This window comes from Caenorhabditis remanei, chromosome IV (genome assembly GCF_010183535.1).
Source record: "Caenorhabditis remanei strain PX506 chromosome IV, whole genome shotgun sequence".
Lineage (NCBI taxonomy): Eukaryota > Metazoa > Nematoda > Chromadorea > Rhabditida > Rhabditidae > Caenorhabditis > Caenorhabditis remanei.
In genome coordinates, this window is record NC_071331.1 from 24,874,048 (window position 1) to 24,890,602 (window position 16,555).

Consider the following 16,555-nt stretch of genomic DNA (forward strand, 5'->3'; position numbering starts at 1 on the left):
CTAATACAGTCTTTACGGTATCTGATATAAACTTGAGCAATTTCTCTTTCCAGAATTTTCAAAAATATTCAAAACCCGGGGAATACCAACAATCCGAGTTAGACTAGAAATCTGGGGAAGACAAGAATCCAGAAACCTTTGTACAGAAACCTCTCGTTGCCAGTCTGATATTTGTTAATGTGCCGCGGGGGCTCAGCTAGAATGGATTTTTTGAATTACAATAGGAAAATATGAGAACAGACACCTCTAAATATGCCGCCGGCCGGGAAAACCTTCCAAAGAAGCCATTCTAGGCTGGCCACGACACATTAACGTTTTGCCATCCGGTCCCGTAGTAGGTCACGGAGATAGAACTCGCTGAGATCTACATTTTGGTATATTTTTCTGCTCAAACCATTGAGTTTGAAGCGAGTTATGCGGTTTACAAGTATAGACAAAAATGTGGCGCTTTCACGGAAAAAATTTTCAAAAATTCCGTGATCCACTACGGGCCGGATGGCTATTCGTTAATGTGCCGCGGACCGGGCTAGAATGGGTTTTTTGGCCATTTTTGCGTTTTTCGGCACTTTTTCCCCGCCCGCGGCACAATAACAAATAGCCATCCGGCCCGTAGTGGGTCGCGGAGATAGAACTCGCCGAGATCTACATTTTTGTATATTTTTCAGCTCATAATATTGAGTTTTAAGCGAGTTATGCAAAAAATTTCAAAAAATTCGAGAAATTTGAATTTTGGCACCAATTATCCGGGTCTAGAAGGTTCTAGATGAGTTTGGCTTGTTTCAAGACATTCCCCCCACTCAACGTGTTCAACTATTCATTCCGCATTGTCCTAAGGGGGATCCATCCACCGGAAGTAACATACACATTCATTGACAAGTGTGAGAACAAGGTCATAAGTCAAAAGAGTGCTACTCTACATACTTCAGAGTTTCTAATTTCGACAAAACTATGGAGAGCAGTTGTGTAAAATGAGGAGGACGGAGAAAAAGAGGGCAAAAAGTAGTGTATAACGGGAGTAAAGCAAAAAAGACAAAACGTGTGTGAAGGGGAAACTATAATTGCACCTGTTGAGCACTGAATTTCTGGTAAAGAGGACAAAATCATGAATCAGGACTCGTGAATTTCAGGAGTTTGATAAGAGGTGAAAAGGCCTGATGTTAAAACGCGTCAAAGGAACGCCAGGCACTTTTATTTTGTGCTTCATTAGCTCAGAGAAATAGAAGACACCTCACTTTACTCCTGAGAACATGGAGAACGCGTCAAAGGAACGCCAGAAGAAATCGGATTTTTTCAATGTAAAAATAGATATACCTTTTCTAGAATCCGGCCGACCGAAATCTGAAAAGTTTGCCTTCTAAGCAGTAATTTATGGAAAAAGAGTTTTTGGGGCTTTTTTAGGTATAATTCGAGTAAATTGAGTAAATTGACGGAGTCGTAAAATTGGAACAAAAATTTCCAAAAAAAAGTGTGCAGGTTCTCAACTATATAACGCAGTCCCTGTTAGACTTGACAGGAACTGATACTAGCGAAAACATTTTTAATACTCTTTGAGCAACACCTACAGTACTACCGTAACACCGAGCCTAAAACTTTTTGTAAGGGTTGCTAAAGATCTAAATGACTTTTTTTTCTTAAAAGGTGCAAGATGACCAAGATCTTTTATCCAAACTTGGTTTTTGCTAAAAATTTGGTTCCCGACATGGAAAATTAGATTTTAAATAGTTTTTAACGTCAGAAATGGATTTTTCCGATCATTTTGTTGTTAAAATGACTAATTTAGGCAGTTTTCTGTAATTTTTGTTTTTTCAACTATATCTCCTAGCTGTACCATGCACACAGGTCCTAGGCTCATACCCACTGGGGGCCAATCTCATGATTCACTTTTTTGAGACTCAAGCTACGTACCTAACCTTTTGTCCTTACTTCACTCATTGTTTCAAGAAAATCCAAAAAAAAGGAACCGGAAGAATTTTGGAAAAAAGAGAAGAAAAGGCAACTAACTCCTCCATTTTCCCTCTCTCTGCTTCTTCTCCATGTATGTCACTTGTTTATGACTGGGAGTGGGACACAGAGAGAATCGAATTTTGAATGTTGAAGCGGAAGAGAAAGTGGGAGTTGGAGGGGTTGGGGGTCAAAGGCGTGAAGATGGAAAAGATTAAAATGAAATGCAAAAATTTGGTTGGAGCCAACTTTTCCTTCCTTCTTGGACCGGAGAACAGTTCGAAGTTTGTTCCAAAGTGGAGGAAGGTCAAAGAAGAAGGAAAAGGAAAAAAGATTTGCAAACTAGATAATAAAAATAAGCTTCCTGCTAAACGGGAACACGACTTCTAGTCAAAAAATCGAATTTTATGCAAATCATGACGGAGATCTAAAGTACAGACGTTGTTCTTTAGGGGAGGGGACAGGTGAATTTTCTGGATTTGTAGTTTGTAGTCAGTACAGAAAACACAGGGTATCACGATATGGCGCATGTTATCTATGCAAATGCGCTCTAAAATTTTAGCTAAAAACACGTGATCTTAAATTTCTCACATTAGAGCGTGTTTGCATTGGTAGCGTTTGCCACATCGTACGCTATTTCTGATTCTGAGTAGCGGAATTCCTCCGAAAATTTTTCGCATGTTCTAAAATTCTCGTTCTCCTGAAGCTTTGATGGAAGAGTTTTTCCGCGCGACCCCCCCGTGTAGTCCTCTCGGACAAGATTTTTCAATATTTATATAGGAAAATAAGGGGAAACATGAAACTTTGTTTGAAAAAGTAGCCTGACATAGGTTACACTGACCAAAAATGGTCAGTGTACCTTGGTCATTGTATTATTTTTGTCAGTGTACCATTAGAACGCGTACCACGCTAGCGAGCAGGGTTTAGAGGTCAAATCGTAAGAAATAAAGTTTGTGGGTAAATTTTCTGAAAATTCAGATTTTGAGCTTTATTTTGAGCTAAAAACCACAGAAATCGGTCAGAAATTGACTAGAATCGAAAAATTAGAAAATTTTTTAAAAAATCGAAAAAATTCAACATTTTCCAACTTTCACAATTTTTACTCGATTTTTGAGATTTTTATACTAAAATGACGCAAATTTCTTGAATTTTTCAAATATTTACAGAAATTTCGGATTCCATTGGCTCCACTTACTTTCAGGTAACTCTCAGGTAAGTGGAGCATTCAAAATCTAAATTCACCAAGTTTTTCCGTTTCGCCTAGAGGATAATGATATTTTTTGAGGTCTTTTGCACCAAAACTACTAGTTTTTACCAACACAACAAAATTAGCACACTTTACAAAAAAATCATGTTCCTGAATCTTTGAAAACAGAGACGTTTAGGTATATACAGAGTTTGCTGGAAAAAAAAGTGATGTCTGAAAAGAGAGAAGATATATATATTGTGTTCACCATTGACATTGACATCGGGGGGAACGGCGAGAGAAAAACAGAGTAAAGAAGGAAGAGGAGGCTGGGTGGCTCCGTGTGTTGCAAACGAACGGATGAGCCAGTTTGTGTCAGTGAGCAGGGGAACAGGGGGGGGGGGGAACGGGGACGAGTGAAAAAAGAAAACATATTTATATCAGAAGGAGGAGAGGATATGAGATAGAGCCTGAGATATGAAGATGTTCGGCTCTAGGGTCAGAGCACTGGCTATTTTGTTTTCAGGTGAAAATGATTTGTACACAAGAAAAACTTTAAAAGGACTATAAAGATCAAGAGTAGAACTTTATTTTTGTAGTTGACCACTTTTTTGTACGAGCACTCCCTAGAGAGTTATGGTCTTTTTAAGACGGAAGCGAAAAAACCGCACTACTTTGTCTAGAGACCTGTAACTTGCTAGGGTGTGTCCGTACAAAAAAGTTGCCAACTACAAAAAGCATCTACTTGAAATTTTGCACATTTTCATAGTTGACAACTTTTTGATAGCTCCGCCCACTTTTGAGATACACGTGTTTAAAGATTGGAAGCCTTGGAGAAGACGCAGAGAAGGCCGACGCTCTCGTTTCTCTTCGTCTCTTATGGGGCCTGCTGTCTTTGAAGGTTCATATCTCATAAACTAGAAAAGCTATCAGAAAGTTGTCAAATAGAGTTCTACTCTTGTTCTGTATAGTCCATACAAAATTTTCCTTGTGGGTCAATCAGGAATACCCTAACACCCTGTCAAAGTTGACTTATTTCTAATTTCAGTATGCCTAACATCTTTCTTCTTATCTCAGACTCAAACTCAGTTGGTTTCTTTTTTTTTTCTTTTTTGACTTGAAAATAAATAAAAATGCTACAAGTGTGCTGAAAGCAACACAAAGAGACAACTTGAATAAGAGAGCATAACACACGAAATCCAAAGTGATGTTTACATGAAACTGAATGGGTCGAAAGTTGGGCAATAATAGCGATTTTTGAAAATAGACTTTTTTTTTTAACTTAGAATATAGTGGATAATCTCTTTTAAATGCTTCTTTTTTCTTCTCCAGATTTTCAAAATACGGGTAAGAAAAAAGTTTTTCGGATTTCTGATTTTCTTTCGAAATTTCTTTTTCTCAGAGTCGGAGTGTCCAATAATCGGGATCTTTTTCGAAAGATTGATTGAGATGGATTATGAGAAATTCCTTTTTGCTCACTTTTTTCCATGTTTCTCGCTATTTTCAATTAGAATTCGCACAAAAATCGAATTAATATACGAATTTTCAGCACAACTTTTTTTGTTGATAAATTTTTGAACTTCGCGCAAATCTTACTGGAGCGCAGATCCTTCATATGGACTGTTTAGGACCCCGTGGGGTCAAAACTTTGCGGGTACAGTGGGTAGATCAAAGAAAAAACTCTTTTGGAATCTCCCGGGTTCAAAACCCAACTGATGACGTATCACAATAATCAGAAAACACTTGATGATTGAGGCTATCGAGTTGCACCGACCTGATCACTTGTCAATCCAGACATTGACCAGAGAAATGAGGGATGGGAAACCACCAGATGATGGATGGGGTCAAAACGGATGAAAAATAATGAAAAAACTTTTCACAATGTATTTGAGAAGAAATGTACAAGAAAAGAGGGAAGGACAGAGATTAATCGAAATTATTTTGATAAAGAATGAGAGAGATTCCAGATAAAATGATGTTTAAAGGAACATGAAAAATTAGCCACTTTTTCTTCCGTTGAGATGAATGAGCAACTTCTGAAGTGGCTCCATGTCGTTCTCAGAGATCAGATCGAAATCCACGTCACACTCGAGATTGGCGAGACTTCCGGAGAGTTGGAAGAGAATGAGTCGTTCCGACATTCTGGCGAACGGAATGAGTGTCGCGTCGAGATTCTTCGTCTCCACATCGTAAGTGGCCATCACCTTCATACCGGCCTTATAGACGGCGTGAAGTATTTCGATAGCCCTGTCGCCCAACTCATCAACTGGCTCGGACTTTCCAAGAATGTAAAGATACGTCGGATCTTCGTCTTTCATTGCGGTGAAACGTGGAATAAAGTCAGCTGGTGTTGCCTTGAGAATCACTGTGTTCACTTTCAGAATCTCATCCTGACCCTCCGACATCTTCAACGGTTCAGCTGACACCACAAAGTTGGGCTTGCCGACCGCTGGAGAGAAGTCGTGTACCGAGACGACACGATTGGTGAATGGGCGGAGACCGACAGCGTGCATTTGATCTGAAATAAAAAGTAAAAGATGTTAATTATGCACGGGGATGCAAGGTGTAAGGTTCGCTATAAAACGATTTGAATTTACCGCCTGAGTCGGGTTTTTCATTGAAAGATACCATACTTGCAAACCGGGCCGACACGGGCCGGCGCGTAACTCGCTTCCAACTGAGTTTTATGAGCTGAAAAATATACCAAATTGTAGATCTCGGCGAGTTCTATATCTGTGACTTACTACGGGCCGGATGTCTATTCGTTAATGCGCCGCGGGCCGGGCTAGAATGGCTTTATTGGCCATTTTCGTGTTTTTTGGCACTTTTTGCCGGCCCGCGGCACATTAACGTTTTGCCATCCAGCCCGTAATAGGTCACGGACATAGAACTCATCATGATCTACATTTTGGTATATTTTTCAGCTCATAATATTGAGTTTGAAGCGAGTTATAAGCCGGCCCGGTTGACAAGTATGGAATTTACCGCTCCGGTCGGGTTTTTCATTGAAAGATGCGACAAAGACACGCTAAACTTGAATTTGGCACTCAGCCAAGTCTTTTCTGGCACTATGCCAACCACTGTGCAACGGAGCGACCTTAAGCTTCGCACCTCTGTGATTATGACTAGTTTTCCATTTTTCACCTTTCAAGTGTGGATACTTCATTGCCAAATGGAAGAAGCAAATATCGTTGGAATTCTCGATAATCGGTTCCGTTGGGCACAGAATCCCAATGCGAACGCTGGTACAGTCGCGAGTACGCAGCTGTTGGCATGACGTCAGAATAGTGCAATTCGACGAGTCACGGACGAAGACACTGCCTTGGGTTGGGCCGAGAACGATGGTACAGCGACGGCAATCGTCGATGATGACTTGAGACGTTTGATGGAGGAAGAGGATTGTGGCGTCCTGGAAAAGATACGAAATTTTTTGATTTTCTGAAAAACGACTGCTGAAAAATTCTGAAATTCACTAGGGTATTAGCTTGGCACAGATCTTACAACTGCGCTCCACCGAGATGCCCTTGAAAAATGTCTGTTTTCATCGATTTCGGTAGAGCGCGGTTGTAAGACCGGTGTCGTGCTAATAAGTTCCAGACGTATCTCGATCTTTTAAATTGGCTAATATGTACTTCACAACACTCTAATTCCGAATATATAATCCAATATCGCAACAATCTTCATTGAACTTCAGAGATATACGAATTTTAAGTCGTGCAAACATTGCATTTTTCGAGAGACTACTCAAAATCAATTTCAGACCCAATTTTTCGAATTTTCTCTATGTAATACGAGTAAATATAGGCTGAAAACGTTGCTATCGTGCTTTTTCGACTTTTATTAGCACTGCACGCGTCTTACAACCGCGTTCTACCGAAAACGAAGAAAATAGTATGCGAAATTGAGAGATTCAGAGAAAAAGATACATTTTTCAAGCTCATTTCGGTGGAGCGCAGTTGAAAAAAACTGTGCCGAGCTAATACTCACACAGAATACACAGCGAAAATTCAAAAAATTAGGTCTGAAATTGTTTTTCTCGAAAAATGCAATATTTCCACCGGAAATTATTAAAAATGACTGAAAATCCTTGTTACGTTTTTTAGAATAGTTTCTTCTAATTCTGAATCATACTCAGAAATTTGACTGTTTTGTGAAAAAAATCAAAAAAATTCGAAAAAAATTGAATTTTGGCACCAATTATCCGGGCTTTGACACGTATTAGCTATGTACAGTTCTTATAACTGCGCTCCACCCTTTTTCTCTGCGTCTCTCAGTTTCGCACACTATTTTCATCGATTTCGGTAGAGCGCGGTTGTAAGAAGCGCCAAAAATCATTATTTTCCTTCTGAAAATTTCACCTGCAAGCATAATTCCATACATTTTCAGGTGAATCGCTTTCAGACATAAATACTCGACACATACAAAAAAATTATAGCCTTGTCTCTTTCTCTGACTCTCTGAGGAATCTGACGTGTGTAACCATGGCAACAACTCCCACGGTCTTGTGACAGAAGCTTCTAGAAATGCTTCATGACGTCATCAGTCACACAAAACGCGCCCACGACACGCCAGATTTATCACTTGCCGTGCAATTCTCGATTTGAAGAGGTCCTCCCTCTTTCCCCTCCTTTCTCAACGTCTTGCTGTGAATGTCTTGAACGGTGAAATCAGCGGGATCCACCTTTTCACGACGATCCCTTTAATTGTTAATTAGTCAATTAATTAATTAATTAGCACTTACCACGAGTACTTTGGAGCTTCTCCGTCCTCTGGCTTGGCTTCTCCGGTCTCTTTGACTCTATAACAGTCCTCACGACGATTCGCGCCGCGGTTGAAAAGCTTCTTCGAGAAACAGCAACTCATCTCGCACGAAGCAGTCAATACGACGGGAAATGGACACAGAATGAGGCGCGCGCGAGTTTGGGCCGGCTCTCGAGTGGTCGCTATGACGACGAGAGCCCCCCGCGCGCCCCGGCTTCCGATTTGGAAGAGGGGCAGGAAGGAAGGGAAGTGTGACTTCAATCAACAATTTATTACTTCTTTCGTTCAATATTAAGAGGTTCAGAGAGAAAAGGGAATAGTGCGTGGAGAATGGGAGAATAACAACCAGCATTCACATATATATATTTGAGATGCAGAAGTATGGGGATAGGGTTATACAATAATGAACGAGTAGGAAGTTTGGGGGGATATAACATTTCGAGTTACAGAACAGTGGGGAGAAGAAAGGGAAAAAAACAAAAGCCAGGGGCGAATTGTTTAGTTGTTTGTGGTTGGGCAGTCGCGTGAGATGTGTCCAGTCTCCTGGCAGTTATAGCAACGCTTCTCTTCAGCCGATCCGCTCTCGGTGCACTCGCGGGAAATGTGTCCGTTGCGACCGCAATTGTAGCACTTCTGTCCGCCGAAGCTTCTGCTGCCTCCGCCACGTCCACCTCCTCCGTATCCTCTGCTGCCGCTTCCTTCCTCACTTCTAGCAGATGGACAGTCACGAGAGTAGTGTCCGCGTCCTCCACAGTTGTAGCACGATCCACCACCACCACCGCCGCTGTTGCGATCACGTTGACCTCCTCCGGATCCTCCCTTTGGGCAATCGCGCGAGAAGTGTCCAGTTTCTTGGCAATTGTAGCATGTGGATCCACCACCTGGAAAGAAAATTATGACTATTTTACTAAACAAAACGAAATCCTTCAACAAGTCTCTAACTCCGCCACATTAAACACATTTCTCTTCGCCTCCTCTCCTCCAGAACTTCAAAAACAATTGTAATTCGGTAAGAAATTTAGAGAGATAATGTATTTACCTAAATCAACTCAACACCCCAAATACAACACCACTCCACCTCCTCTACGTCCACCATCTTGCTCGCGTTGTGGGCAATTACGAGAGATGTGGCCTGGCTGTTGGCACTTGTAGCAGCTCTGGTCGGACATTTCTGAAAAATAACTATTTTTTTAAATATAAGCGAAGCGAAAATATTAATTATCAAAGAAAGCGACGAAATTAACATAATTTCTCATAAACGAGAATCATGGGAATAAAAACAAATATATTCCATGGAATATACTGCATAAATGCTGCTGAATCTCAATAAATACATTAAAAACTAGTTTCAGCAACCGGTTCGAGACAAAAAACGACGACACGAGTAGAGAAAATCCGAAGAAACGTGGAGAGAACACGTTGAACGTTCCCAAAATCGAAAATTGGCAGCGTGCCAGGAAAGTTAGATGTGCAGGTTGTCCGTTAGAGCGCCATTTCGAACGCGAGTTTTTGTCAGCTAGCGGCGGGATGACAATTCTTTTTAGTGTGTTTTTTGTTGATTTTTGTGATTTTTCGGAATAAAAATTCACTAAAACCCAGATTTCCGATAATTTATCTGAAAAATAAGTAAAATTCATCAATTTTTGTGAAAAAATTGGTGAAAAACTGTTCAAAATACTTTTTTTTCGAATAAATTCGGAATGCGAAGACTTTTTTGTTGAATACTCACAAAAACTCCAATGTTCTATAATTTCAAGTTGCTATTTTGAAAAAGAAGTGAAATTTTTCGATTTGTTATGGAAAAATTGGTTAAAAATGATAAAAATACGTTTTTTTTCGAAATGCGAAGACTTTTTGTTGTTTTTCGAAATAAATGTTCACAAAAACTCCAATTTCCGATTATTCAAAATCGGTAATAACGATTTTTTGTGAAAAAAACTGTTTCAAATCGTTCAAAAACCTTTTTTTCGAATAGTTTTGAAATGAAATTAATCAAATTTTTCCAGAATCATGGATACTATGCGAGACGAGAAGCGCAAGGCTATTCCAGCCATCGGATTCTACCCACAAGAGGAGATCAGCACTGGTGTAAGCTTTTTTGACTAAAATAAAGCGAAAATTTGACTAAATCACAATTTTCAGACCACACTCATCGCCATGGAGTACAACGGAGGTGTTGTCGTGGGTACCGACTCGAGAACCAGTGCAGGATCGTTCATCACCTCTCGTGCCACCAACAAAATCACTCCAATCACGGAGAACATGGTTGTGTGCCGTTCGGGATCTGCTGCCGACACTCAAGCGATCGCTGATATCGCCAAGTATCATATTGACGTTTATACGTAAGGAAATCTTCATTTTTTGCCTATTTTAATCATTTTTTTGCAGTATGACCGAGAACAAACCAGTCACGATCTACCGCTCAAGTCAAATTTTCCGTCAGTTTCTCTACAACTATCGTGAGCAGCTCTCGGCCTCCGTACTCGTCGCTGGATGGGATAGCGAACTTGGCGGACAGGTTTACGCCATTCCAATTGGAGGATTCGTGTCGCGCCAACGGTCGACGGCTTCTGGATCTGGATCAACCTTTGTGCAAGGATTCCTTGATAGTCAATGGAGACCTGATTTGACTCTTGATGAGTGCAAGGCTATTGTCAAGCAAGCCGTCGGTCTTGCCACATTCCGTGATGGGTACGGCTCTTTTGAAGAATCAAATGACTTGTTTGGCCAAAATTTCGCAAAAAAACTATTCTGGGATCACTTTTAAGCTCCGTTTTGGTCTTCTCTAGCCAGTCATGTTTGGAAATATTCTGAATTTAAGCGAGAATTCCCTTTATCCCAACATTTTCCTCTGAAACAATTGCTTTTGGAGGAAGACGACATTCTAGAGCGATTTTTCTGGATTCAGCCTTAAAATCGTTATTTTCGAGCGATTTTTTCCGTTTATAGACTGAAAAAGTTATTTCCAGTCGAATAATCGTAATTTTGACACCATTTTTCAATTTTTAGGAACTTCTCCTTTTAAAAATGACAGTTCGGACCGATTTATCACGATTTTGCTTTAAAATCGCAACTTTCAGCGATTTTTTCGTGTTTTTCGGCTCAAAACTACATTCTAGAGCGATTTTTCTGGCCTCAGCCTTAAAATCGTTATTTCGAGCTTTAAAACGACACTTACATATGATTTTCAAAGTTTTTTTTTAAACTATAAGCAGAATTTAAAAATAATGTTTGATTTGAGATCATCCGGAGGAGTTGTCCGTCTCGCCGTCATCGACAAAACTGGCTCAAAGTTCGAACTTTTCCGTCCAGACAAACCAGGATTCCCATTCGTGCAGACCCCGACTCCACATCTCTCTTTCCCACCACACATCGAGCAAGTTCTCTAAATCGCTCTCTCTCTCTCTCTCTTTTCACCCATCCGATTTTCGTTTTTACCGCTATGCTCCGGTTTTAATGTATTATTTGTGCTAAATTATTCGTTTTCCTCTCATGAAAAACTCCCTCTCTTTTAAATTGTCACAAATCACCATAGGTTGGTCATCAATCACGTCACGCTTACAGAAATTTTGCTGCTACCCCCCATCCAAGTGCATCTGAGCGGCGTAATTGCCCCCCATCCTCGGCAATAGCTAACTAGCTATGTGCGCATGCGTCCTGACCGGTATTCACACGGAAACTACCCGCGTGGAACGTCGATTGGAAAGTTTTATTTATTATTATAGATTCAGATTCAAAAATACAGGTGAGATAAAAGTCCAATAGAGGAAAAGTACACGTGGCTATTAGGGTTATGGACTTTGAACACCTAAAATTAGAGATTCATTATGAAAGACTATTGCAAAAGCTCGGCGGTTTTGGAGAAGAAATAAAAAAATACAAAAAAATTAGAATCGACAATCGACAAACTGCAAAATTCGTCCCAAAATCGTCCACGTGTACTGTGAACCGCCGACGTTGGTGCAGGTGGCGAGCAGGGACGGAGCAGCAGAGATCGATGCTCGTTGCTGAAAATGTACAAGTAATAATGGACCAATGTAGCAAAAAAGCAAAAAAAACCTATTTTTCCTTGTAAAAATAGCTTTTTTGCTTTTTTTGCTACATTGTGAATAGACCCATGATAAATAATTCCCAGTGCTGTTGACCACTATACGATTTTCAAAAAGGATCCCCCTTAGCAACAAGCGACGTACCTGGTCATATCCCTCCACAGTGGCCGCTTGGCCGCCAGTCGTACATGTTATGGCGACGGTGGCTCCCTGCGCGTGAGTGTTTCCGAATGAGACATCACTATAGTCGAATCTGGAAACAGAAAATCTCATGAGTATTGTCACAGGGATGCCACTTGGCTGAGTGCCAAATTCAAGAAAACCGCGACGCACACGCAACGCGGCAGGGAAATTCAAAACTTTTCGTTGCGGACCTTCGCACCAAGGTCTCCATCGAAAAGTGTTGAATTTACCTCCCGCGTTGCGTGCGCGTCGCGTTTTCTCGATTTTGGCACCGTTGTGCGATGGAGCGCGTTAGAAGATCCTCTTACCTATACTGATCTGTCTGATCTACAGCTGAAACCGGGTAGAGAATCAAATCGGAGCATCGCGCACCAACTTGTGACGGGTCATTCGACTGCACAAATCCGGGCGGTGCACAAGGGAGTACGGTACATACCAGGGTGATGATGAGAAGGAAGAGCAATCTCATTGTCTGAAAATGAAATTGAAAAAAAAATGCAAAAAATCACTAAAAACCAAGTTGAAAAGAGAAAAGAGTAGGTTGATTTTACACCATTCCCTACCAATACTCAACAACTATCCGGTTGACGCTTTGGATAATTGAGCGACCCTCGGATGCGCTCAATTTCTGGAGGACTGGACTGCGAGTAGTGGGCGGAGTTTTGGGAAGAGAAGAACGAAACAATTTCGAAATGCTATGTAGTCATGGAGAAGGAAGGAAAAAGGGGGAGTGTAATTCGTAAAGAAAGAATAATATAAGAATGGAGATGTACTTGAAAGGGGGAATTCTAGACACCGGGAGTGACATTGAGATGATTTGAGACGTTCCATTGGTAAGAATACGAGAATGTCAAGAATTGGCGGAAAATTCGCTATTGTCAACTCAGTTGCTATGAAATCGGTCTCGAAAACCAAAAATGAAAAGAAAAACAACTGAAAACATATATTTTGGCATTTTTTTATTAAAAAAAGAAGAAACATGCAAAAAAACCCTTATCAATTTTACAATTTTTGAACGCAAGAAACAACAATATGAGTTTTATAGAAACAAAAAATAAACAGATGAAACATCAGTGGAAATGAAACATCAGTGGAGAGTCAACGTTCCGAATCACGATCTCTGATATGTCAAATTGAATGTAAAGATTTGGAAACAGTTCTGTCAAATTGTCCTGATCAATACGAAGCGCGTTCTTGACAGCTTCCTGATCGTATCTTTCAACTTCTATTCGACAGCTATTGAAATCTGAATTATTGGAGAGAGCCTGAAAATCAATAATTTATAAATGCTTTCAGATTGTATTCAACTGACGTGTGCCAGGTTCAGTGCGTCTTCAATCGAAAGCGAGATAATATAGATATCAAACGCCTTGAAATGGAAGAAGTGCTCGATCGATGTGTCTAGAAATAGTAAGATACGAAGGTATTTAGCTTGTTTCCATTGTTCCATCTCCACCAATATATCAATACTCGCAATACTCGGGAGTTCTGGGAGTTCTCCGTCGTCTTCGATGTATGCGCCCAACGACAAAGATTTGAGTGTTCCCGGTTTGATACATTTCAGCATAGTAATGAGATCCTCGTCATTTTGAAAACGAATGACAAAATGTTTCGCGTGGATTTTATGACTCAATGAGCTGAGAAGATCACGAAGCATTTGATTGCTTTTATTATGCTTTTCCTTGGGAAATACAACTCCAAAATGGTTCAATTGTAGTTTCCGATTTTTCAGCACCATCTCCAAATAGTTGAACGCCACCTTCGCGTAATCGTTGTCCTTAAACTTGTAGAAATGACCAGGGAAATGTGAAGGAGGGTCCAGGTCGTTAAGATCAGTAAAAATCACTGGCACTTCATTGTTCAGATTCAAGGAGATCTGGTTTTCTTCAAATTCGAATGAGAAATGTGTGAGTGGTGGTTTTGAGTGATCGACAATTCTTCGGAGGCCATTTGACACTTTTCGGAGTTGAAGACTGAAAAAAATTAAGATAATTATATCATTAATTGCAATTTATAATTGCTTACTATGACTTAATATCACATCTCTCAACAATTTCAGAGACCACATCTTCCGGCAAATCGGAGAATGTAATTGGATTGAACAGGTGTCCATTTTGAAATCGTTGGTACCAGTAGTCATGATCTTCCCTATTGATTTTATGATGTTTGAATGCTTTACACAAATCATCCATCGATTTTTCAGCTGGTTTCCCATTGATGACATCTAATAGAATGCATCCACGAATGTCAGGAATCGGGAGATCATCTCTGAAAATAGAGAATTGTAAAATATCATCCACAAAACATGTTTTCTTACCTTCCTCTTTGTTTGGAATACTTTTTGAACCAATATTTATAGTCGTTAAATGAAAACGCTGGTTTTCCCATTGCTCCACACAACTTTTCATAATTTTCATATGATTTCTCAGCAGTTTTCCATTGAGAGCTATCATAAAGAATGAGTGCATAAATATCGATTGGAGAATCCTTGAATTTGAATTTGTCGGCATTTCGAATCTTGTCGATTTCATCCATAAAGCACGTTTTCACGAATAGTTCCAATGTATATTTGACTGATGGAATAAGAAATCGATCAGCAATTTCCAGAAGTCGCTCCACGTTTTCATCTGGAAAAATGAGTCTTTTTTCAGATTAATAATTTTAATATTATACCTGTCGGCTTGATTGGAGATGGAAAAAGAAGACTCAAAGTCGCTGCGAAATCCTCGAAGTTTACATCTTCAATCGGAATTTCTGGCATCGATTTTTCTTTGAATTCTCCATTGAAAAGCGTTTTGAAGTAGTCAGAATGGAACGAGAGAACCTGAAAATCGAACTTTTTAAATTTTCATTTGAAATAGAGCCTACCGTTTTATTAACATGCATTTTCTTTCCCTCCACCACCAGAATCGCGTCAGTTTCATCCGATTGAGCGAATAGCGACTCGTAGATACTAATCGATGGAGTTTCCGACATTTTGCGCTGAAAAATGATCGAATTTTCATCAGAAAGTGTTGAATTTAAGCTAAAAATCAGGTTTTAACGGTGAAGAGCTGGAAATTTAATTTGTAAATTGATAATTTTTGTTGAAATTCGGAAATTCAGCAAAAAAAACATACTAAAACGCAATGGGAACCGTTGAAAAGTGATGATTTTAAGCACATTTCCGAGAAAAAATATTCAAAATTCGCAGCTTCCCGCCATTCGGTGTTTGCGGACTTTGTCGTCGCTGACCGTACTCCAAACAGTTTTTTTTTAATTTCAGAGATGGAAAATGTGATTTTAGAGCTAAAAATGAGGTTTTTGAAGAGAAAATCCGGAAAGTTCTAGAAAATTCGGTTTAGAAAACTGAAAATTACAGTTTTCATAATTGTTCTCTTTTCACCCCAAGAAGTTTATAATTTCAAAAAAGTGTAAATTTCAGATATAGCTCATTTTTAGACGATTTTTAGGGGAAGATGTGATATTTGGAGTGTTTTAAGGTGGAAAATCAAGGAAAGATAGTCAAATTTACTGAAGAAATCCGAAAAACCGTTAAAAAACCTGAAGAATTTCAAATTTCCCGTCAAAAAACTTTCTTGAAAGAAAAATACGATTTTTAGAGTGAAAAATCTATTTTTTGAACCGGAAATCTATTTGCCAGCTACAAAATTGAATTTAAAATAGAAAAATATTCAAGTTTGTCCAAAAGTTGATAAAAATGCTGAAAACTCACATTTTTAGTCTAAAAACCGCCGTTTTTCCCACAAAACCTGTTTGTTTTTCGTTCAAAAACTCTATTTTCTCCTTAAAATCCAATTTTTTTCCATTTCAAACCTCAATTTTCTTCCATTTCCTTATTTCCAGATGCTCACACCGGTCTTCTGGATCATTCATATTCGTTTTTACATGTCTGCCCAATTTTTTGAGGTAAATCATCGATTTTTAACTCATTTTTAGCGTAAAATTGAGAGAAATCGATGTTTTCAGGTTGAGGGATTCCGAAGGCAACGAATTGCTCGTCGATCAGGAGATTCCGAGTGCTGAAACGCCAAAAAGTGATACGGAAATCAAGAAATTCGGTTATGGATTCGGATGGACGAAGATTGGAATCATCGAGAGATTACGAGGAGAAATTGGGAATCTAGTGGATATTCAGAATCCAGAAGACGTCGAAATTCAGATTGGAATTCTGATGAAGGTATGCGGGGAGAAATTTTGAAAAAAGGCTGAAAAATGTTAAAAGTATCATAGAAAATTCAGATTTTTTCCATTTTCCATGATTCTAACCTCCAAAATCTGTAATTTTTCGCTAAAAAACACAAATTCAAATCCACAATTCATTCATTCATAGCATTTCAAATCCAAATCCAGTTCTCATTAAAAAATAATTTTAAAATAGTTTCCTTTCTATCCATTTCACACACACATAAATTAAATTCGAGTAGTCAAATTC

The 16,555-nt window shown here is 39.4% G+C and overlaps 6 protein-coding genes across 6 annotated transcripts; 3 read left to right on the forward strand and 3 right to left on the reverse strand.

Moving 5' to 3' along the window:
- Positions 1–5,124: 5,124 nt before the first annotated feature.
- GCK72_016165 (uncharacterized protein) lies at positions 5,125–7,990 on the reverse strand (the record flags this gene model as incomplete). The annotated part of the gene is made up of 4 exons (XM_053731361.1): positions 5,125–5,645; positions 6,272–6,536; positions 7,695–7,824; positions 7,869–7,990. The coding sequence occupies 4 exons, from the start codon at positions 7,988–7,990 to the stop codon at positions 5,125–5,127; spliced, it is 1,038 nt and encodes a 345-aa protein (XP_053586133.1).
- Positions 5,149–8,893, forward strand: GCK72_016166 (uncharacterized protein; the record flags this gene model as incomplete). The annotated part of the gene is made up of 3 exons (XM_053731362.1): positions 5,149–5,449; positions 5,509–5,611; positions 8,461–8,893. 3 exons carry the CDS (start codon positions 5,149–5,151, stop codon positions 8,891–8,893), a joined length of 837 nt encoding a protein of 278 aa, XP_053586134.1.
- GCK72_016167 (uncharacterized protein) lies at positions 8,387–9,057 on the reverse strand (the record flags this gene model as incomplete). The annotated part of the gene is made up of 2 exons (XM_003094102.2): positions 8,387–8,769; positions 8,967–9,057. The coding sequence occupies 2 exons, from the start codon at positions 9,055–9,057 to the stop codon at positions 8,387–8,389; spliced, it is 474 nt and encodes a 157-aa protein (XP_003094150.2).
- Positions 9,058–9,898: 841 nt separating this feature from the next.
- Positions 9,899–11,277, forward strand: GCK72_016168 (uncharacterized protein; the record flags this gene model as incomplete). The annotated part of the gene is made up of 4 exons (XM_003094090.2): positions 9,899–9,976; positions 10,031–10,230; positions 10,277–10,579; positions 11,130–11,277. 4 exons carry the CDS (start codon positions 9,899–9,901, stop codon positions 11,275–11,277), a joined length of 729 nt encoding a protein of 242 aa, XP_003094138.2.
- A 498-nt stretch (positions 11,278–11,775) lies between these two features.
- GCK72_016169 (uncharacterized protein) lies at positions 11,776–12,589 on the reverse strand (the record flags this gene model as incomplete). The annotated part of the gene is made up of 3 exons (XM_003094111.2): positions 11,776–11,895; positions 12,082–12,190; positions 12,429–12,589. 3 exons carry the CDS (start codon positions 12,587–12,589, stop codon positions 11,776–11,778), a joined length of 390 nt encoding a protein of 129 aa, XP_003094159.2.
- A 3,377-nt stretch (positions 12,590–15,966) lies between these two features.
- On the forward strand, positions 15,967–16,321 carry GCK72_016170 (uncharacterized protein; the record flags this gene model as incomplete). Its single annotated transcript, XM_053731363.1, has 2 exons — positions 15,967–16,010; positions 16,090–16,321. 2 exons carry the CDS (start codon positions 15,967–15,969, stop codon positions 16,319–16,321), a joined length of 276 nt encoding a protein of 91 aa, XP_053586135.1.
- Positions 16,322–16,555: the final 234 nt, after the last annotated feature.